This window comes from Dermacentor variabilis, chromosome 11, assembly GCF_050947875.1.
Source record: "Dermacentor variabilis isolate Ectoservices chromosome 11, ASM5094787v1, whole genome shotgun sequence".
NCBI lineage: Eukaryota > Metazoa > Arthropoda > Arachnida > Ixodida > Ixodidae > Dermacentor > Dermacentor variabilis.
In genome coordinates, this window is record NC_134578.1 from 15,691,244 (window position 1) to 15,715,241 (window position 23,998).

Consider the following 23,998-nt stretch of genomic DNA (forward strand, 5'->3'; position numbering starts at 1 on the left):
GGTGCCTTATTTTTTTCTTTCCGAGTTGCAGAACTTCTTTCCCGAAAACCAAGGCCAGTTCCACATTGCCGGCGAAAGTGTACCAGGCAGTCGCCTTAGGACACTAAATACTACGGATTGGCTTAAATCCCGTCATCTGGTTTCATAGCAGTCTGCTACAAAACATTACCAAAGGGAACTCTAGCGTTACAGTGGTTACGAAAGTTACGCAAGTATTGCCAGCATTAAACTTATGGGTAGTACTTGCATTAACCTGAACTTCGTCCTTACGGCTTCGAATGGCATTGTAAATTTGGAAATTGATCACTTTGAACGATACGCTGCATTAAAAATGCAACAACTGACAATGATTACGCTGATAAAGTTGTACGAAGTCACAAGCACCAAGATTGGACTTATTTGTGTACAACCGATCATTCTAACAGTAGCTGAATGTTCACCGTGCCAGAGTTACCTCTAGCAAACTTGTAGAGAAATCGAATAATTTTCGCAACCATGTAGCCTGTATCCTGATATTGGCCAATAGACAGCAGGTCCGGCAATAGACGGCTACAGAGGAAACTCGCTTCAAAGAAGAAGAAAAAAAAAACACCACGTGCAGCAAGGCGATAATGTAACCTTACAACAGGCTGACGTTTACTTGTCCTTGCTCACAAAGAAATACAGCCGTGACCTTGCTTAAGGCCACGTGACAAACGTTGTTCGTTAGTCTACTGAAATATGGCGATGAACAAAGCCTAGGTACTCCCGTGATATCCTCACACAAACACCCTGGTCGCCAGCTATATAACGCAGATATATGTGCTAAATACCGCACATGTGTAAAAAAATTGAGCGAGCATGCACCTAAATGCACCTTGCTCGTATATACACATATGCATCCGAATTTGCGATCACTGATCTCAAAGCCAACGTTACAGTACGATCGTTATTCCGCAAAGGAAAACCTCCCAGCATCCAAAAACGGCCACACAGAATCTAGTCGAATAAAAAACGCTTATAGAAAATAATGTTCGCGTCAAGAAACCTTCAACATTGTCTTCTCGCTACCAGAGGGATCCTCAAATTATATACAGTTAAACCTCGATATAACGAAGTCGGTAAAATCGACGAGTTGCTTTGTTATATCGAAATTTCGTTGTATTTAAATTCCACCTTTTATGCAAATTAGTCGTCAATTTCTCTTGAAGGGGCCGGAAAATTTTCCAAATTATCGGGCAGTCGAGAAAGCTAATATGAATGATAAAATTCATGTTGAATTCGGGAGTCGGCGACGAATGATACGGTTTCATCCATCATCGACGATATCTTCATATCGGCAGTACGGATTAATCGAAGCCAGCCACACTTTCGCGTCCACTCCACCTCCAGGGCGGACGACGCTATCATCAAAAGCGCTGGCAGCGGGGAGCGAATGCCTCATCGGCCTCTCGCTCACACGGGTCACCGAAACTAGTGATTACGCACCTCTTCTTGTATAGGAAGCACCGTAGAATAGCTCCTATGAAGAAAACCTTGCGTGAAACTTCCTCTTCGTCAAAAGTTAGAAGGAAAGTTCTGGTTTTGCGCATTCTCCGTGCTTCTAGGCAAAACTAAACGCGCGGGAAGACAGCTTACAGGATGCCGCGCCGTCTCGACATGCCCACTCTTTGCACGCGCAGCAGATTACATCTACAGCCAGGTGCACGGCTGCGTATGCGTTCAGGCGCGCTTACAGCTATGCGCAGCCATGGCCGAGACACGCGCCTGAAATCGCAATGCGCGCCAACTTACCCCCCCCCCCCCCCGGCCCCTCGCGCTCGCTTGATTGCGTTACTGCGAACTGGCTCCCCTCCCTTCTTTGCTTGCGCGGGAGGCGGCACTACTGAAGCCACAATCTTTCTTATCTCACCCTTGCACGCTTTCACTCGCACCTAAAGCAGACGTGCAAAGCGCGCGATAGGATCTTATCGCACTCGGACTTATGAAGATGACGCTGCTCCTCTTCGGCGGTTGCTGTTCTGACGCGACGCGCAATTTTAGAGGTGTGTTCGCAAGCAGCTGTTTGTAATTAAATCGTTGGACCATCTGCGTCCGCAGTTTGGATTTCTTGTCCCGGCATTCCATTGCGGCGGCATCGAAATTTCATTATATTGAGGTTCTAAATACATGTTCTATGGACAAGTTACGCAGTTAAATAGTACGTTATATCGATAATTTTGTTATATCGAAGTTCGTTATATCGAGGTTTAACTCTATTTACGATACACACTTAACGAATGCGCAAAATAAACATCACTTCTGTCCCCAAGCATGTATTATCTCATCCGCCACGAAGTTCGCAGCCTGATAGTAAACCGCAGCTCTGCATGAAGTTAAAGTTCAAGCAGCGAAAAAAGCTCACGCAAATTCAGCGTTTATATACAAGGCAAATACAGAACAGCGATGTATTAATGCTTCTGCTCGAAGCGTCGCGTATATAGTCGATCATTTAGAAGTCAAAGCCATAGACGAGAGCCTAAGTCAGATTAGCTCTAACTGTTCAGGTTAAATCAGGTTATTCGGCAGTTAATTCTGTCACGAAGCCATGAACGAAGTCTTCAAGCAGCCCAAGGGGTTCGCACTGGTTTAACGCTTACAATGCAAAGGAAAATGGTAAAAAAGTTGTGCGTTAAGATTTCTGTCACGTCCACGAACGCATCAGTTGCAAAACACTCGTAGCCTATTAATCTAAAGCAGCCTAAAAGAAAGCGATACTTCTAACTCAAAGCAATAAACTAAATCGTCTGGTAGCGGAAAAGGCTCACAGCACTTTAACGCTTACGATATAAAGTCAACTGGTACAATGTAATACGTTAATTAACAGTAGCAAGTTCAAGTCTTGTAGACGAAACCCAAATGAGGTGAGACATTTCTGCGAGAATTAAATCTCGTAGCCGAAAGGGTTTACGCAAGTTTCTTCTACACGGTACAAAAGGAAAATAACGCGAAGTAATTGATTAATAGTTCTGTCTATCACGTCCGCTAACAAACTCTTCAGTTACGAAGTCTAGGCCGCCAGCTTCGCGGCCTACAGAAAGTGGCAGTTCTGCCTCGAAGCCATGAACGAGTTGTTGGGGCAGCCGAAGGCGTCCACGAATTCGGCCATGTTGAGCAACGGCCAGTGGCAACGGTCCCGGGCGCTCAGCGGCTCGGTGCGGTCGAGGCCGCAAGCGACCAGGCAGAAGCGCCTGAAGAACACCATCTGCGCGGACTTCCAGAGGGCCGTGCTCGGGGCCAGGGCCCCGCCCCGGGTCGAGGACGCGTAGTCCGCCCTCATGGCCTCGTAGGCGACTCGGGCGGCGCGAAGCCACGCGAACAGGTTCCGCTTCAGGGGCGCCGTCATCCAGTCCACGTCCCTCGGGCGGCCCTTGTGGAAGTGGTCCTCGAACGCCCGGTAGCAGCCGATCCGGTAGGAGAATTCGCGCCGCGACGCCTCGGACCACAGGGAGGTCCCGCTGGCGCTGCCTTCTGGAACAAGATGAAGATAAAGGTGGCACCCCGCGTAACCCTCGTCGCTTTCTGGAACAAGATTCGAGTTCACGAGTTCTTTACTGCATGAAGAGCTGCACGTTAGATATATAAAGGTGGCACCCCGTAACCTTCGTAGGAGTTGTAAAGGGAGTTGTCCCTGTAGGTTACATGCTTTTATATAAACACAAGAGCTTGCGTAAAGAGAACAGGGAAAAAATGTTTGCGACAGTACCAATCTTTCGCGTATTCATCGATTGAGTGATGCAAGCATGAAAGAGCGAAGGTAACTGATAAATGCCTGCTGGGATGTTAGATCTGTCGATAATTTGCTCCAGAGCTGTAATGGAGCATATGAAAAGAAAAATGAACCGTAATTAGTACTAGCGTTTGGCACTATACAGCGTTTTCGGGGTGACTGATCGTAGTGGGTGTGCAATATTCAGATAAGCATTTTTTGACAGAAGGGCATAAAATGACTGCATAATTTTGCAAAGCATGACAAGAATGTGGCAATGAGTGTAATCTCATAAGGGTAGTATGCTAAGCATGGGATATACATGAATCTAACTGAAAACATTCTTGTTCATGGGTTGAGCACAGCTCGAAGCGGCAGTGCTATTTTGTGCAACAATAATTGGCAATAAGGTGGTGGCGTAGGCGAGTCCGTAAACGGTAATTGCATATATAGTATGCGAATACATGAAGCTGATATAGAGAGTATACTAAGTGTGCGCAACGAAAAATACGGCGTACTTTATTAAGTGCTACGATTTTCTTGTAGAGAGTGAGTGTAACTTCGCGGAGGTGGTTATGCAACCATAGTTGGCTGTCAAAATCGATTCCTAAAAAAATAAAGGTAGAGACAGATCGAACGTTCTTTTGAGCAGTATTAGTAAACTGCGCTGCTACAATAACACAAAAACCACACTGAACGTGAGGAGATAGGCTTCGTAGGCCAGAAAAAGAAAACGCAAAAAAAAAAAGCAAGAGACAGGTGGTGCCGCCGCACTCAAGTTCCCGCACCAACTTGCCATGACGTCATGCATTTTGACAGCATCTGCTATGTCCTATAGGTAAACGTTTCTCGGTAAAGATTAATTCATTATGATACTAAGCGCGCGCACGCACGAAGCAAAGAGCCCGAGGCAAAGGTAACAGACAAACGCTGTCCATGCAAAGTCCCTCGGAGGAATGACACACAGCACTTGTGTGTTACCTTTACCTAAATCGAATTAAATTATGGGGTTTTACGTGCCAAAACCAGGGTATGATTATGAGGCACGCCATAGTGGGGTGGGGGACTCCGAAAACTTAGACCGCCTGGGGTTCTTTAATGTGCACCTCTATCTACGGTTCTTTTCGCCTCCTTCGAAATGCGGCCGCCGTAGCCGGGATTCGATCCCGTGACCTCGTGCTTCGCAGCGCAACACCATAGCCGCTTAAACACCGCGGCGGTGTATTATCTTTCTATGAACCAAGGAACCAGATATTTCATAGAGTCATGCGTCTCGAAGAGCAGTCGGCAGCGCTAACACTGTGGTAAATGATGCCACAAAGAATAGCCAGGCTGCAGTTTGTTTCGTACAAAAATAGAAAAGTGTTTTATTTTAAAGCAAGAAAAACTGATGGCTAAATAAGCCACATGAAACCGAAACGGAAACAGCGAACTTCTTACTACAGTGCAAGTAGGCCAGCTTATATATCAAACCATAACGGTGCTAAAGAAACTCACAGTGACCTTGGCATTATGTTGTTGAAGACTTTTACTTTCAAACTCAATCGTGAAGACACCTGATCATGGAGAAAACTTTTGGTGCATGGGCGTGCTGTTTGCTTGGGCACCGGACCATGGGGTTCCTCCCTAGGGGCGTCATGCCGCGACTGACCTGAAAAACAGTGGTGCTTTTAATATACATATGGCAGCAGCATGACTGTACAGAGCTCAGTAAAGCGCTTTAGCACAAGACACAAAGCCCTGCAGTGTGTGTGTGTGTGTGTGTGCGTGCGTGCGTGCGTGCGTGCGTGCGTGCGTGCGTGTGCGTGTGTGTGTGTGTGCGCGTGTGTGTGTGTGTGTGTGTGTGTGTGTGTGTGTGTGTGTGTGTGTGTGTGTGTGTGTCGGTGGCACCGTATACACTTTGAAACAAACAGCACTCAGCATGGAACAAAATGTACACGCCCCTCTCCCAACCACAACACACACACAACTTCATGTTGGTGGTCGCTGTTTTAAAGATGTAGAAGCCTATACAGAACATTGCACGGACAAGCTTCATATTATTATTGCCACTACGCACTAATCTAGAGTATGTGTGAACCTCAGAATAATGGAGGAGTTTGTGGTTTCCTTTTTTAAGTTAAGGATACAAAAGGAGACAGATTCAGAATGACTATTCCTTCATTTTAAAGGAACAACAGTCAATGAAGACAAAGAAAGAAAAAAATCCCAAGTTGGGCTCCACCAGTTCAGCTACAAGCGCAATTACCACCCTCCTACTACATTGGTTGTTGGTATTATTTTATGCGTGTCACCTACGCATGACACTATTAACATACTATCTGTGCAACTATGACTGAAACATTTTTAAACCATGCAGCCAATCAGAAATTGATATTAAAAAGAATTATTTTATAACTCTTTTTAACTAATCTTACTATTCATATGATGTCACAGGGTGCAATTGAGGAACTGCAGCCGATCAGAGAAGCGATGAAATGACTTGATTACTTATTGGCCTCAATTTCGGCGTTTGTACACACGCTTCAAATAGAATACAGTATAATTCAGTAGAACCTCGTTCATAGGTTCTGCAAAAAGACCGCGAAAACGTACTAACCGGGAAAACGTACAATCCGAATCAACTAAAAATTGGCAGACTCAACTATTGCTGACATCTACGTAATGCGAAGCGTCGCGCGGATCGTTGCACCATGAGGCGCCGACGTGCGTCGAGCTGGAGGTGCTCCCGCGGCCCGAGAAGCGTTGTTTTTCTATTGCGTGTTGTTTTAAGAGGGCGACGGGAAACCGAAGCGAAATATAGCTGGCGGGTGACGCCGGATGCCGCCGAGGCGAAGCGTAATGCCCACATCGCGCCGCCTGCGGCGGGGCACGGCGGCGCGTTTGGATTATCGCCTACTAAAAGCGTGCAGTGCGCTACCAATGGCACAACGCACCACGCGCTGCAAAACATGTAGGCGAAGATGTTTAGGGTTGGCGGCGATAGCTGTGAACGCGGAGCGGCGTGCGACGACCCGGGCGATTTGCTGGTACACTGTAAAAATATTTTACACCCTTAAAAGTGACAAAGGGTGTAAATGTGTCTATAACTCACACCCATAGGATGGGATATAAAATATCTTACACCCTTAAAAGTGAAAAAGCGTGTAAATGTGTCTATAACTCACACCCGTAGGGGGTGATATAAAATATTTTACAGCCTTAAAAGTGAAAAAGGGTGTAAATGTATAACACACCCTATGGGTGTGAGTTATAGACACATTTACACGCTTCTTCACTTTTAAGGGTGTAAAATATTTTAGTGTACTGGAATAAACTGCGCGCGCCGTCGTTTTCACGTGAGACGGGCGGCTATGTATCGATCGCGCGCGCCTGGGGCATATTATTGTTTACACGGGACCTAGCGGCCAGAAAACGTATCATACGATCGCAGTTTGGCGACGTACTGAACGTTGGTGCCGAAAAATCGCATTTTCCGGGAATGTATGAACCCGTGGAAATGTTGCGTAACTCGATTGGGTCATTTTTGTGTTCTCGATTGCGAACGTTGGCACCGGAAAAACGTACATAATGGGAACGTATCAACGAGGTTCTACTGTACTTATGAAGTCATTCAGTGAATCGTTTTAATTAGCAACCTGAACACTGTAATCTGTCGCTGAAGTCCACTTCCTCATGTGATCCATATCAATAGGCCGAATCGTACTATAGGCTCCATGCTCTTCTTTTATTTTTGGAACAAAAAAAATGCCGCAGTTTCGCCCCAACGGTGAAGCATCGCTTCCGATAGCAAATTAGTAGACAACTATACGACGTAAGGATAATAGTGTTGCCGGCAGTATAAACTTCGAAACATTCGTTTACTAACCGAATTAAAAAGCATGGTGCCAGCGTGCATAAGAAAACATGAACACATCGCACTCGACGAGCGCGGACACTCGCTGTCAAAAGGCTGGTGCGAAGAAGCGCGGCAGCAGCAGCGAGCGAAGTGACCTTCCTGCGATTCATCGGTTCAACCAAAGCGCGGCGAGAACACAGTGCGAACAAAGGCATCAGCCGTCTGCAGATCCTTCTCAAGATACGGCGCGCGCGACCGTTCTTAAGTTCGCACTTGGCGGAGTCAAAGCAGCCCTCCCTCTCTCCCACGCTGCTTCCCCGCTTTCTCTCCACATATCGCGCCCGAGTTGGAGCCTATTTGAGCTGCGATTGCCAGTTCCCGTTGCACTCGGTCGCAAAATGCGCAGTTGCTGCCGGAGCCCAACACAACGCCCCACCCCTTGCCTCCTTCCCACCGCCCCACAGCCTTTCGCGCGACAAAACACGGCGCGCTCACTGCTCTCCTCTTCCTTCCTTGACGCGCGCCAGATTGACCCGTAGTCGGCTTCCCTCGCGTGATTTCACTCCTCGCACATACAGCATATCACCCGCGACGACGGTGTTATCGCCCTCGGACTTCATGCGGAACATGACGGCGACGCCAAAAAATGCGCCTGGAGTGTCCATTTATAATTGTTATCGCAATAAAGGAACGCAAAGGAAACGGTATATCCTCTGCATAAACGCGAACCTGTTTCCTTCCTGCAACTGAAATATAATGCTGAAAGCGAAGTCCGCTTCCGGAACACGCAGGCTACGTGCGGCCAAGACATTGTGGCAGTCGACAAGACGACAGGCATGACGGGCTCCCGGCGTCACGGTGTCTCCGCGACGCGCGGCCACGCTGGGTGCATAACACGTTCCGCCGAGTGCGCAAACATGCCAACGTGTTCACTCCTTGGATGGAGGAGCCCATGGAGTCAATCATGAAATCTCTCTCTCTCTCTCTCTCTCTCTCTCTCTCTCTCTACAGACGCCTGTGCTATCGGCGCGTTTTCTGTACCGCCTCTACCATCAGCGCTGAAAATGCCGCGCAGGAGCACAGGGCATGAAAGACAAAACTTCACCGACGTAATAGTTCTGCGGAAACGCGCAAGGTGGAGGGAAGTAATTAATAAAAGGTAAAATGAGGCATCCACCCAATCGTAGCAATCGCTACAAAGGAAAGCCGGGAAAGCTTCCCAGTTGAAGGAAAAATTCGTCCTCGTCCGGGACGAATTTTTTGATGGGTGTCTCATTTTTCCCTTTATTAACAAAACTATATTCATCGTGAGCCCCTTGTAATCCCAACTCCCGTGTGTAGTCTGCTCCACATCTCATCTACGGTAACGTTGCACAGCAGCAACGGAACAAAAAAAAATCGAAATTTACTTCAGTATACCAGATATTTACAGGGCTTATATAAGGAACACCGACACGACCTTTCGAGTGCACCGCACATAGTAAACCCGGCCACAAAATATTAAGGACCATGAAATCTAAGAAGAAAGCTTAATGTCTCCGCAAACTCACAGCACAGCCTGGTATTTGCATTTCGGGGCCTCGACTACAATACGCTAACAACATCGTCGTATACAGTTTTACTGGCTACTGCTACACAGGCTGCTCGGGAATCGAACGTTTTCCGAGATACCGTGATCCGTAAACTTGTGCGGCCGGGTGTACGTCGCAAACAAATCGCACGTCAGCTGTTTTTGTAACAATGTCAAGCAGAATGGGACAAGGTAGAAAGTAGTCCTGATAACTTAAAGCGGTGGACGCATTACGTTAACTGTACAGTATTAGTTGCGTGAAACAATGACATATGCTGCCTTCTTACTCTTTTTACTGAGTGTTTTGCTGCAGCTCGATTAATGTAAATTTTGATGATTTGTTTCCTATTTTTGAAGTCCACCCTTCCTACATTTAGTTATTCTGGGTCAGAGTCAGGAAGTGAGGCTAGCAGACGACATGCGAGCAATTCTTTTTGGCCACGAGCGTGAGGACAGCATATCTTCGCCGCTCAACGTACTATAGCACCTCCTGCGCTGTGCTTTTAAAATGCGCAGATACTACACCAAGCCACGCAGACCAGTGTTCCCGCTAACTATTTTCAAAATGAAACGACTTAGTGGCCAGGAAAATCATCGCCCGACGGTAACGCACTAAAACATGCGAACCGCAGCTAACGAATCAACAAATCAATACTGGATGCCATGTGACCACATATGCGGCGGGTTCATAGGCCGGCATCAAATAAAATATTATACAAGAGGAAACAAAAAGTCGCACTTTCCGGTCACCTCAATAAACTACAGACTTGATCGTAGCCAAGAACTAAAGTCGCTAAGTGAGCTTTGTTGAAACTCACATGGACGTTTCGTTATTTTCTTTTTCGCGGCTACAGCAAAAAACAAGTGCATTCCGAAAAGGCAGTCGGCACTCATTCGTTTATCAAGTCGACTGGCTAGCCCTTACGTGTGCTACAACAAAAAATGGTAAAGCTAAATTTAATGCCCAAGTCCCACGTTGCCTCACAAAGCGCAACGTATATGCTGAAACGTCGGCACACGTTGTTGCTAAATTTTGTCACTGTCCACCTGATTTTTCTTTGTGGGCTACACTGTATTCCTGTTCTATCTCATGAACACGCGGAAAATATTGCGGAAAAGAATACGTTGTGCATTGTTTGTAATGTATTTGAAATGAAAACCACTCACCTGTTACGATTTTCGAAAGAAGAAACGGAGCAGAGCTGACGTGCGTTGACTCAAAGAGCAGCCATCTTGATTACGGCACGGGGCATCAAAGCAGTACCGCAAACAGCGCTTCGTGCGTGATATATGCAGAAAACGGTGTGTACGAAAAGACAAAAACTCTAAAATTTTATTTTATAGCTTATTATGAAGTTGCAAAAATTTAGAATCGTTACACTTTAGTTTTAACTCGATTATAGGCTGGAGATCAAGAAGAACGGAAACTTTCCTTTTTTTTTAAATATGTTTCTCTCATAGAGAATTCATAGAAAATCTTTTTTGCGCTGAAGAAAATTTCTGCGTGCTTTTTTTTAATTAACAGGCTTTTGTAACAGTATATTTTGACATCTTTTACATCTCCCTTATGCACCGGCGCTGTAATTCCGGCGCGAAGTTGAAAAAGAATATGAAACTTTATCTTCAGTTTCTATTGCAGTAGTCAACGTATTAAGGTGCACTTAACTGTGAAATAGCTCTTAGAGATAATACTTTATTAGTCTAAACTTACTATTTCTCTTTAGTGGCCCTTTGAGCCGAGCTTTCGCGAAACGTTTCTAATAAATGCTACGCAAAGATGCGCATGATGTGTGTGCAATTTTTTGTCTGAGCTGAAGTACGCGCGAGAAAGTGTACACGCTCTTCTCCTACGGCATGAGTTCCGTGTCACGTTGCTTCACGGTAACGCGCATGTGAATGTTGATCTTTCGCACCACGTTGACGGAGTATGTATAGCAATTATGTTTGTAGCAATTACGAGTTTTGCAGTATGTAGCAATTGCCTGCCTGCCGGGCCAAACGTCAGGACTCGGAGACCCTCGCCACCGGCCACGCGACCCAGACGACCCAGGCGACCGCGAATAGCGCTGCCTCCGAGATCGGCCCAGTTTTACCTGGGCGGGAAACCGACCTAGCGGACAACCGAACGCCAGCAAGGAAGGCAAAGAGACGTTCACTTCTATAAAAGAATTATGCGCTTGGAAGTGTAGGTCTGTTGCAGCAAGAATATTTAAATGCTATTTATCGTTGCACTTCGTGATTCAGTAGACAACAGAGCCGGTCACCGGCACAACTGTACGGCTAGTACAGATGACTATATATGTATATATAAGCCGATTCGTCATATACTTGTGCTGTGTTGAGCTATTCGGCAAGACGCAGAACGGCAAGGTCCGGCAAGCATTCGCAAAGAAATGCTTCGCTTTGAAGGCGGGTGGCGATTAATGAAGTTTCCGGTCCGTTACGACGCAGTTTTTTGACAGCGTCTGTTCGTGCCTATAGTTAACCTTCCTTCGACAAAGGAAAATTACATTGCGGTCTAAGGGAACTGACGACATGGCCGGCTGGCCCAGTGGGCGCACCTTCGCTGTCCTTTCCGGAATCATCGATGTCGCCGGCGCGGGAGAAGGGGGACACCGCCTCGGCGAGCTCCTTGGACAGGATGGTCCCCAGGGTGCCGTAGTTGTAGTACGAGGCCACCGAGGCGTTGTAGAAGATGGGATGCCTGAGATAGACCAGCGGCAGGAACACCGTGCCGTAGAGGTCTCTGTAGACTACGCGACCCCGCAGCTCGACGGAGGACAGGGCTCCCTTGAGACTATCGGGGGGGTCCCGGATAGAGACATCCTGGCCGAGACGATGCAGAGACACGTAGTACGCCAGGAAGCTGCGGTTCCTTCGGGCGAAGTTGCTTCCAACCTGTTTCCGAAAGCAATAAAGCAATCCTCGACAGTCGATACAAAAGAACGACCGTTATATATATATATATATATATATATATATATATATATATATATATATATATATATATATATATATATATATATATATATATATATATATATATATATATATATACAACGAATGAAATCGAATGCACCACGTCTTTGGTGCACGTTTAAGAACTCTGCGCGGTGAAAATTTAATCCAGCTTTAAAGCGGTCCTACCGCAGCTGCCGATTCGATGTGACTGCATAGTACACAGTAAAATGAAGCATGATGCCCGGGTAGATAATTATTCTGTAGCAACGTGATTATAGTAAATTTTACAGGTTTTTCTTTTACGTTTTCGAAGTAAAGAAGAAAAAGCACTATGTTTCCCACCTTTGACGCAATCTTCCAATGTCGCTGTTATTTGAATTTTCTGGTTCTGGTTTTGTTGGTCTTGAATAGTATACTGCAGTATCTCCAATGCTTTAACCGTGACCTTTTGCGAAGTCTGTGATATAAAGGGTTCCTTCATTCATGTGTGAGCCTTCCTCGCGTCTCATTGGGCGCAGGGTAGCCTAGCACCCGAGGCACCGTTAGGGCACACATCATGGACGAATGAAACAAACTAGGAGGGTCAGAGAGCATTCCTTCACGCCGCCAACATTGGCAGGCCAACTCTCCGTGAAGCTATTCTCTCGTCTTTCCCTTCGAAAAGTCGGTCCAACACGTGACCTCCAAGACTAAGTGCATTGGCCGAGAATCTTTGGTTCCTTGTAGTTTTTAATCAATGTGCGCTTAATTATTAAGCTGTCCTGCTGTGGCTCCGCCTGAAGAGCGAGAACACTAAAACCTACCATATATCCGTGCAGTGACGTGACGATCACGTGTTCCACCGACTCTATTGGCTTCGATCGCGTTGCGCAATGCGCCCTCGTTATTTCTTTCCTGCATGGCACACGTGCTGGTGAGGAGCCGCATCGATGTAGATATCATCTCCAAGATGGCCGCCTAACGAGGGTGGCTCCGCTATGGTGGCATAGCTGCGCTAATCATGGAGGAAGGAAAAAATTTGGAGGGCACGCGTAAGCTTCGCTTATAAACGTGTAACGCGATAAGATTCAGATCCCTGACTGCTACTCACGCTTCCAGGCAACTGGAGCGTATGTAACCGTAATGTCTACCGGGAAATGCGCGCGGCGAACGCTATGCCCGAAGGCAGGCTTTCTGGTAGAAACGCGGCCTCTTGCGTGGGCCACGATGCGGCGGAAACAAGCGTTATCCGGAAGTGTTCCAACGGAAAGGGGCGCGCCGCTCCGTGGACTCCCGACATATTCACGCGCCGGCGCGCGCAAACGGCGGAGGCCGTCGCCGGTCTCTGAATGGTAGAAACGCTGGAAAAGGGGTTCGTTTTGAGTTTTCGCGTAACAGAATTATGTTTTCTCGTATATTCAAATTACAATACGACGCTATCATGCTTGTAGGTTGTGTATAAGTCGTATTTTACAATTTTTTCTGCGTATTTTAGCTTGAGAAATACAATTAGTTCAGCAACTTCCTTGCGCCGCATGGAGGGCCTCGAAAATCGTTCTGCCGAAGCGGCGTCCGACGCCGGACGCCGGGCTCGACACCGAATTTTCCACGACGCTATCGCGTTACACGTAGGGAGGGCATTACGTCACGCAGCCAGCCTTGGCAAGCGAACGCTCCGTGAAGCCAGCCCTTTGCACAGTGGTCTATGGCCCAGCACGTCACCTCTTGCGTCGAGGTGACGGAGCAGGAATTGAAATATGATGAGACGTTTTGTTCCCAGTAGCTATGCCAGTAGTTTTTATTCGGTGCGCGGTTGTTCGGCTACCATGCCATGGCTCAGCCTGCAGAGAACGGTAACACTAAAACCAACCGCGCACTTTAACGTGCGATCACGTGTTGGGCCATCACACTCGGCTTCAGTCACGTTGCGCGCTGCTCTCTCCTAACTTTTTCCTTCCTCCATGCCGCTAATCATGAAATTGAAGAAATGAGGGAACTTGGAGGAAGTTTAGGAGGAAGCGTCCGGGATAAACTTGAAGCTGCAAAAAGTCGGACCAACATGTGACCATGTCAAGGTAAGTTTTAGTGACTTCCCCCGCAGCGAGAGCTGCACTCAGTGCCATGAAAGAAGAAAAAATTTGTTTTCCTTCCTATACGCTCATAGGAAACTTTTACTTTAAGGTACTATTTTCGACTGCAATGTGCGACTGCCGCATTTGTACGCTGCTACAAAAACGGCTAGTGTACGGATCACTCGCAATTAATAAACGACCGCAGTTGCATAAGTATATCGGGAGAAAATGCATGCGCAGATAACAGTAGGCAAATCAACCCGAATAGGTGTGCTTTGGTTAAAACCTATCGGGAACCACACACTGCACCAAGTATACCGAGATGGGGTCACGTATTGGACTGACTTTTTGAGAGAGAAGAAAGCGAAGGGGTAGATTCACGGAGAGTTGGCTTGCGAAGGCCGGCTGCATGACGTAATGCTCCCTCCTAGCTCAGCTCCTTCCTCCATGTTGCTAATAAAGGCACTCCTTAATCAACGTGGTCCAGTTGTTTCACTTATCGAGCAATCTTATCAAGAAGGGGGAGAATACAATGCGAGCACAATTACTGGCGATCCGGCAGCGCGACACAAGAGAAGCGGCCACAAGAAAAAAATGTGTATATCACGGTCCCTCTGCTGCGACATATCAAGTACGGCCAACGAATGGATGACTAACGTCACTGGTTAATCAATACTTTCATCACCTCGCCCATCGTCGCGTTGCTGCTTCCGAAGCTCGTCGCGAATGACGTCAGCGTGACGTGTCTCAGCCTCTTCCGCGTCCTCCTGGTCGTGACGTTGTCCAGCCACTCGGGCATCGTCGTCATGGAGGAGCGGCGGACACCGTCGAAGAGTGCCTCGGCACCCGCGAAGTCTACGTCTCGGAAGGCCAGCCCCACCAGGACCAGCGGCCAGTCGGGCTCCAGAGCCCTCGTCGCCGCGTCCAGGCAAAGGTGCTCGGCCCTGAAGTTCAGCCCGCAAACCGGCATGCAGCCTACAGCCAGGCTTCGGGTGTCAGTTACGGAAACCTGGCGCTGAAATCTTTCCGCAGATGACAGCAGTGAACTATAGTTTGGAAAACCTCGGTGCCTAACACTCGGACGAACAGTGACGCATGGATCCCTGTTTGGAATGTCGTCTCATTTTCTTTTCGTCCCTAGCGGCCGTTGTCGGCAACGCTAGGATGACAGATTAGAGCGTCGTAGCGCCCTCTGTAAGCGGAAGCTTTAGCTTGGGGTCATCCTATCTAAATACATGAGAAAGGAGAAATCGTTTTTATCGGCAACCACTGCACTAACTTTAAAAGAAAAAGTTAAGACCTGGTGACTGCTGGTAAGTAATTCTTTGTTTAAGCCGCCAGTCTTTCATTAAAATTGCTGAAAATCGCAGGCATTCAGAAAACGATACTATGAAATTTACAACTCTGTAACACAGCAACGAAAACAATGTCGCAATTCTGTAAATTGCATATAATAGTACATCTTAAGCGGACAAATTCGATTAACTATACATCGGTCTCAAATAAGCCGAACTTCGTGCTTTTATTTTATTTTCAAACATACCAATTTTAGGCAATATCTATTAAAAAAGACAGGCCACAAATCAACATTTTGCTTCCAACAGTAGGTATAATTAACATTTTACCTCAAATGCGGCGAATTTCATTAAATTCGACCTAGGCGTTACCTCAGAAAAGTATTGCCGTGTTTTACGCGTATTTGAATAGGCGTAGTCGGAGTTGGGGTTGAGCTAAAGCTTCCCTCTCTGACAGCGAGGTGTCGCGGCGATGCCTTCTCCCCTCACGCTAGCAAGGTGTTCCGCCCTTTCACCCGCACTGCTCCGTCAAGGCGCAGCACGTGACGTGGATTCGCAGCCAATGGCAATGCAAGTTTAGATGCCGTTTCGCTGCTACAGACGACAGACGCCGGCTTTTTCACTCAGTCGGCTCTTTCACGCTTTCGCATCAATAAACAGGAAACAGCTGCGTCAGCAATCCGCATTCACGACTTCACCTGTACGGATAGTTGACGCCGAACCGCTTGACAAAATCGAGGCGCAGAGCGCGAGACAGCGTCGCCGCGACCAGGTACCAGGCGGTGACGTTGACCAGCGTGCGCTCCAGATGTCGGGCCACCAGGCGCGACGCGTTCAAGCCCGTGAAGAGCACGGCGTTGTCGTGACCGCGGACGGGTTCGTTGGCCTTGAACGAGCCGAAGGCGACGTCCCACAGACCGGCGGGAAATCCCGGGTCTCCGATCAGGTCGGCGACGTGTAGCCACGCGTCTTCGTCGTCGGGCGACTGAGAGAAGACGTGCGCCGTCTGGGCCAGCGCGCCGTCCAGAGCTAGCAACGAGCTGGCGAGGTCGTCACTGCGGACGCGGTCGCCGGAAGCGGCGCGAACGACTTTGTCCAGGTAAGTCAGTACCGCACGGTCCGTCGCCTCGGGCAGGAGTTCTTCCCGGATGGACTTCGCGCTGTAGATGTGCAGGAAGACGCGGCCTTCCGACCTCCGTCTCCGGATCCCGACCATGGAGGCGAGACCCGTGGTGAAGGATAGCGTCAAGGCCTGCAGCAACGCGTCGAAGGACGACTCCGAGCCCAGGATGGCAGAGACGTCCAGGACCTCGAGAATGGACGCAACCTCTCGCTTCACGTCCGGTTCTGCTTCCTCCATGTAGAGTAAGCAGTCCCGGACGAAGCGGCTGCCCACGATGAGGCCCGCACGCAGCTTGGGGTGCACGGAGGACCGCTCAACGTCTACCGACGTCAGCCGGCGGCGCAGGTCGGCCAGGTACCGCTGGAAGGCGTCGCCCAGGAAGCTGAGGCCGTCGCGCTCCCTGGTCCACTTGCCGCACACGTGTTGGTAGAAGTCGTCGCACGGTTCGACGTCGCGGTCCACGAGCGTGGACAGGTAGCCCGACGCGAGCTTGCACTCGGGGGTTCGACACGACACTACGAGGTCGCTGATCGAGCCGATGCGCCGCCTGGTGTTCGTCAGGTACGCGGCGAGCAGCGTGATGAAGAGCAGCCCGCAGACGGTCGTGAAGAAGGCGATGGTGGACGACGACGACGACGACGACGAGGACGCGGTGCGGCCGTCGTACTCCGAGCCGGAAGGCTCGACGCCGTTGCGTTTGAAGGAACTGCTCGAGTCTGCGCGTTCCAAAGCGAGAATGCGCAGTATAATATCCATGTCGGGGCCAACATTTATTTCCTATTCATATAGTCAAACCTCGTTATAACGAAACGGGGTGTAACGAAGTAACGGATATAACGGAGTAAGCTAAATTCTCCTTGAAATCTATAGAGATTCATAGTGCAGTCATGAAATACTGGACATAAGGAAGTGATGGATATAACGAAGTAATTCTGGCTGCCCCTTCACTTCATTATAACGAGCTTATAAAGATAAAGATGTAAAGAGATACCTCAATTTAGGCAGGAATTCTCTCGTTACAGAACAGCTGGGCTGATTCTGACGCTTCTAACATCCAAAAGAAAATAACTACGCCCGTCTTCACATCACTTTCGAGTGACTCGTATCAATCAACGGAACCAACTGAATATATACAATGCCGTAAGCTCACTGCCATGTAAAAAAACGGCACGCAGTGACATACTTCACGGTACAAGGTGTTGATTCTCAAGAGGGGGAGCACGCGTTTTGTTTTTATTCACTTCCACTTCACTTTCGCGGTCTGACACAACGTTGCGAAACCACTACATGCAATCGAGGTCGCCACTCCATCCGAGGTGTATATCCAATTCCTGAGTCATAGCGACACCAGACCAACGCTTGACGAATGTTGTTGCTTGATAACGATGCTTAGCTGTGTTCAGGTTCCGTTGGTGTGCGTAAACAGCTTTGAGATTGCGTTTTGACTGCTGAAGGTTTTTCTCTGTGCATTTAGCACCTCTCCTTTTTGTACGACATCTGCCGGTGTTCCATATAGTCTCTCCGCCCTATAATCCAATGATCGTCGGCTACATTTCTCAGCCAAAAAAAAATGACGTCCTACTGACTGCCAAGAAGAGCTAATCCTGCTCTAAAATTTTATCACAATGCAAAACTTGAATTCCGTAATTCGAGGAATTCACAGCCACCTTCCCGAGACATGCAAAAAGCTGACGCTGCTAATTGCCGCAGGGTAACGAATTCCGGCCGATTTCACCCAGAAAAGCGAAAAATTAACTATTGAAGAAGGCAACTGTGACGCCCTTAGCAGACGCCTATGAGTGACGTGACTTTTTTCATTCTCGCCGTCGGGAAGCACAAAGCGAGCGAAATTGCGGCCGAGTATACATAAGGGGGTCGCGTACGGCCACGTTGCACCAGCCTTCCAAGTACAAACAAAAACAAATAGCACATACAAACAACGTGCTCCATCAGACAAAACAGCAACACATGTGAACTGAATAAGCGAACACACACGTAGTCGCAGCAGAAGAAAAAAAACGAAGGAAACAAATGTAAGGTTACGATGAACTCGTTAAAACCATCTGAGCAGAGCGAGCTTGAGATGAAAACAAAAATAAGAAATAGGACACGAAACTGTACAGCTAAAAAGGTAAAACTCGGCAAAAAAACAATTAGGCATTCAATGGTAAGAGAAATTGAAGGCTTAAATAAGTTATTTTATTGGAATAGTCAGCGAAGTTTACTTTTTTCTTTTGAATATAAACGTCAGGTTCGGTTAATCCGAGGCTCGCGTAAAACGATCTCGCAATTTCCCATGCAGTTAGAAGCTACCCAAGTAGAGCTTCCTAAAGAGCACACTGCCGGCAAAGCAATGAAAAGAGGTTGCGTACACTCAGCTGCAACGCATGGGCATCGATACCTACCTTGGAAACTTCGAAGAGCTGCAAACAAGGAGACAGTTTTCATGAAAAAGGTGGCTTGTGATTGCTAGATGCGGCGGCAGGTGTACTGTCTGCTTTTGGTTTGTTATAACGGTAAAAAAGAATAATAATATTTGGGGTTTTACGTGCCAAAACCACTTTCTGATTATGAGGCACGCCGTAGTGGAGGACTCCGGAAATTTTGACCACCTGGGGTTCTTTAACGTGCACCTAAATCTAAGCACACGGGTGTTTTCGCCCCCATCGAAATGCGGCCGCCGTGGCCGGGATTCGATCCCGCGACCTCGTGCTCAGCAGCCCAACACCATAGCCACTGAGCAACCACGGCGGGTAAAGGTAAAAAAGAAAGATATTGTTTATGATTGCGACAGGGCTGTTGTGCCTTTGTATGTGGCTTCCTGGATTAGGCGAAAATTACCTACACGATGAATCGCAATGGTATATTAAATTACAAAGTGCAATTGTTACGTCTGTTTGACTGGAATCCTAAGACTAGCGATACTTCCAAGATGTCCGTTCCTAAAACCTTCAAAAAATGCACTGCCGTTCCGGTTAAGTTCATCCCGAACTTGTATAGGGTTGGCTCTTGGGAAACTGTTTGCCGGAGCGACAAGGCAGAGAGAAGACACATCATCGTGCAGCACGTAACAACAGATAATGGCGAGCAAAGACTTATAAAAGTACTGACGACTCCTTTTGTCGGAGTAAGAAGTGACTGCCCTGCATTCTGCTCCGTTTTCCAAGAGTTATCGTACTCCACTAGAGTACGTTAACACCGATTGGGCAAGACTGGACACGTTACAGGCATAGGTGGCGGTGCAAGGTCGTAGATAGAGAAGTTTTCAGGAAGAAAAAAAAGATTAAGGAGATGTGTACAAGAAGGCTTGAATGAAAACCATGCACAGCATACCTGATTAAACTAAACAGGCTAGGAGACTATTTGTCACCAGCATGATAAATCATCATCATCACTAGCGTAAACGCACATTCCATGGTGAAGTTAGAGAGTTCGCTTGGAAACAATTATTCGCGGGACAAACAGTTGCCCTCGCATAAAGGAGTTGCAACACTCCTCCTCCTTTTTACGCTTTTGTTTCACAACCTTTAGGGTTCATCTTGTCTTGCAACAGTGCAATCATTACCAGAATTCTTTTTCGCGGGAATAACTTGTCTCGTACGTATATGGGTTGCAATCGCGGGACAAGTAGTCACTCCCACGTAGCGGAGTTACAGACACTCCATTAGTTTACACCCTTTAAGCTACTCTAAAAAAGCAGTTGCACCCTTTGGGGCGTATATTTGCCACACAGCACTAATCGTCATCTGTCTTGCCCGCATTTCCTTTCTTTAAAGCTGCGAGCCCGGTACTTCCAAGTCACGAACGGCATGCGAGTAATCAGCATGACAGAGCATTCTCGACAGGAAAGTAGCGAGCGCAGCGTTTTCAGGAAAGGAAACGCAAGCAGGACAGATGATGATTATAGTTGTGTGGCAAATATACAACCTAAAGGGTGTAAACTTTTTTTTTAGTGTGTATCGTATGTTCACCGTAAAAAAAGTTTGCATGCAGCCTTTGGGGCTCATCTTGTGTCCAAACAATAATCGTCATCTATGTTGCGAACCTTTCCTTTCTTTCACGCAGTGCGCTCGGTACTTACAGGTCCCAAACGGCGTGTGGTTTATCACTGTGTCTTAGCATTCTTGACGGAAAGTAGCGAGCGCAGCGTTTTCAAGAAACGCAAGAAGACTGGTTACGATTATTAGAGAGTTTTAGTTTAGGGGACGCACGCGGCTTGCGTACGCAAGAGCTAGGTACTGCCTATGCGCAGACCCCTACGTCTAGGTCTGCGCATGCGCAGTACCGTCGACCCGAGCTCTTGCGTACGCAAGCCGCTTGCGTCCCATAAACTAAAACTCTCTATTGTTTGGGGACAATATACGCTCCAACAGGTGTAAACATTCCTGAAGTGTTGTCTTACATGGCAGTATAGGTGTATAATCTTCATGGGAACACCTTTTTTTTGTGAGGACCGAGTAACTTGTCTCGTACGTACATTGTTCGTTTACGTAAAGTTTATTTACGAAACGGTAACGCTATTTCCCTTAACCTTGCTATTACGCTAACGTTGAACTAAAACTATCCATTCTTTCTACTCTTATTTTACACCCTTTAAGTTTCGTCTTCTCTTACAACACTATAATCGTCATGACAATTCTCTTGGCGGGAGTCTGTGGCTTTTATAGGCGATAGCTTCACTTTAAAACAAAAGTATACCCTTTGGGTCGTATCTTGCCACACCACAATAAACGTCATTTGTCTTGTCCGCATTTCCTTCATTTCACGCTGCGAACCCGATACTTTCCAGTAACGAACTGCATGCGCGTTGTCAGCATGACATAGCATTATCGATCGGAAAGTAGCGGGCGCGGCGTTTTCAAGGAAACGCAAGCAAGGCAGAATACTATTGTTGTGTGGCAGATATACACCCCAAAGGGTGTACCTTTGGCTAAGAGTGTTCTGTGCCACTTCAGCCTGTTTTCACGGTCGTCGGTCGGGAATGGCGTTTCTAACCTAGAAACGGAGACACGTGGAAAGCTTGAGCACTCTTAAAACGGTTGCACCCTTTGGGGTGTGTATTTGTCCCACAACAATAATCGTCATCTGCCTTGCTGGCGTTTCCTTTCTTGAAAACTCGGCTCTGGCTACTTTCCTGTCGAGAATGCTGCGTCACACTGATAACGCGCATGCCGTTCGTGACTGGGAAGTATTGGGCTCGCAGCGTTAAAGAAAGGAAACGCGGGCAAGACAGATGACGATTATCGTTGTGGGACAAGATACGCCCCAAAGGGTGTAAATTTTTCTAAGAGTGAGGGGTCTGGCGAGCGTGAGTACGTGCGCTCCTCAGCACAATGAACGGCCGCGAAGCCAACGAATCGGTTTACATAGCCATCTGTCCTGGTCCAGCACATGTGCTTGTGACCGACTTTGTTCTCTACAGAATTACGCAATGAAACATCTAAACATTCTTAGTGCAACAAAAATTAGGCCTTCAAGCGCATAATATTATTATCAAAGCGAAGCTTTCTTGGAGTGTTCGCTCGGTCAGTTTCTTGCCCACTAAAGTGCGCTGATCCCAGCGAAAATGTAAAAAGAAACAACGGTCGATCCAGGAGGTGTTGTGATGAAACAAACTAGGTCAATCCCCGCGGCTGTGTAATAAGGGCCGATCACAGATGTGGTGTGATCAAAACTAGGCCTATCCTATAGACTCGAGTAATGTGCGGTCGCGAGGGCGTGGATACGGCGGAGTACATAAAAGCGCGCATTGTGAAAGTCTGTGGCATTTGCACCTGTATCATACGGGGCTGAAGCGCATCCTCAAAGCCAAGAGCAAATGTCTTGCCGGCCGGACACGTATTATTATCCGCAATGCTGAAAAACGCGGCGCAGAGCGCGAACAGTTACACGGTCGTAACCGCAAGATCAAACGGCGAAAAAAAAAAAATGAGACAGAATCGCTGTTCCTCGCTCGCAGTTGGAAATGAAATTCCGCTACGTTCGCGAAACGTCGCATTCCGCCATATTGGCAATTCGAGCCAATCAGAGAGGCTGAGGGGCGATCCACCGACTGGGTCACAATATGTCATACTTCGATAGCCCGTGGCGGAATTTTGGCAATGTCCGGAATAGTACATTGCGGCGGTGCGTCCGCTTGGTTTCGTCGTATTATTCAGCCAAACACATTGCGTGCCGCTCGGGTATCTGGAACAATTCTAAACCTCCGTCATCCTTCGCGCATGCGCCGTCGATACCATGACAGCACGGCGGCGGCGGCGGCGTGAGCGTGCCTCCCAATGGTATCTTAACTGCTATAGAAATAATAATCCCTAAAGGGCGCAAACTCAGTTTAGTGGGCAGAGTGCAAGCGTAACGTCGTCTGACTCGGTCTCGGTCTACGCGAAAGGTCTAACGCTTCGGTCTACACTTTTACGTCGAAAAGTTGAGCATGCGCCGTAAACTCGGGCCTCACCGGTGGTAACCAGCGAGCTGACCTCCCTCTCCCTCCTGGGGCGGCCACCGAGGGCCCTGGCGATTTCGTTCGGCGACGATTCGTCCATCTTGGGAGACTCGCACGACATGGAGAACGGCTCCGTTCCGGGCACAGCCATGGCGGCTGCCGCTCGCGATGACGATGGCGGCGACCCTCGAACGTGGCACGTGCCCGCAATGAGGGATGGAGCAATGAGTCGAGCGGTTGTAAGACAGTTCTAAATTACAGTTCTATATAGTCCCACGCTCCGCTATTTAAATCTAGTTTCGCTTTACTTCCAAGCATACGAAAAACCGCCTGCTTCTTGGCCGATCCCCCATAGTGGGTATGCGCCACTGCCTGGTATACAAGACAAGACAAGAAACGCAATAAAGAAGAAATAATGAGACACGGGCGAATAAACAAAAAATTGAGGCCTTAAACAGTGTGCAATAGAGTCATCAGAAAAAAAAGAAGCGCAATAGAGAACTAAAGACAGGGGGAAGTTGTCCACATTGAAGTTCCCCCGACGGCTTGCCGTGAAGTCTTAGATTTTGATGGTGTCTGCTGGGCCTAGTTTAAATTTTAGCCTAAATATAAAGCGTGCAGTGTTCCAAAAAGCGCTAAAGACAAATTTGCAAGTTTCAGCAACTTTTACACAGGTGCAACAAACAAAATAGCCAAAATACTTTGAAATCAGACTCTGAAATCCGACGCTGCGGTGCAAAGTTCGAAAAATGAAACTTTTGACCATTTTCCTGAAGTCGCTGAACAAGTTGCCATTGCATTGGCACTAACAGACGATAGATTTACAGAAATTTATAGCGACTCGAAAACAGCTATTAGAGCTTTCAATAGGGGAAAAATTGCCCCACAGGCTGCGAAAATAATTAACAAAAGGCAAACAAATGTTACGCGTTTCATTTATTGGTTCCCGGCGCACCTTGGTTCACTTGATGGTATTCCTGTCAATCCAAAT

General features: G+C 47.7%; 1 protein-coding gene across 3 annotated transcripts; it reads right to left on the bottom strand.

The window, feature by feature from the left end:
- Positions 1–2,917: 2,917 nt before the first annotated feature.
- Positions 2,918–23,191, bottom strand: LOC142564671 (neprilysin-1-like). 3 transcript variants are annotated; one of them, XM_075675780.1, is made up of 6 exons: positions 23,020–23,191; positions 18,971–18,988; positions 16,141–17,281; positions 14,833–15,091; positions 11,697–12,033; positions 2,918–3,486 (listed from the first exon to the last, which is right to left on the bottom strand). In XM_075675780.1, exons 1-6 carry the CDS (start codon positions 23,156–23,158, stop codon positions 3,050–3,052), a joined length of 2,331 nt encoding a protein of 776 aa, XP_075531895.1. In that variant the 5' UTR covers positions 23,159–23,191; the 3' UTR covers positions 2,918–3,049. The 3 variants fall into 3 exon arrangements, with proteins under 3 accessions (XP_075531895.1, XP_075531893.1, XP_075531896.1); XM_075675778.1 differs by having other exon boundaries at positions 2,918–3,489; XM_075675781.1 differs by lacking the exon at positions 18,971–18,988 and having other exon boundaries at positions 2,918–3,489; positions 23,020–23,190.
- Positions 23,192–23,998: the final 807 nt, after the last annotated feature.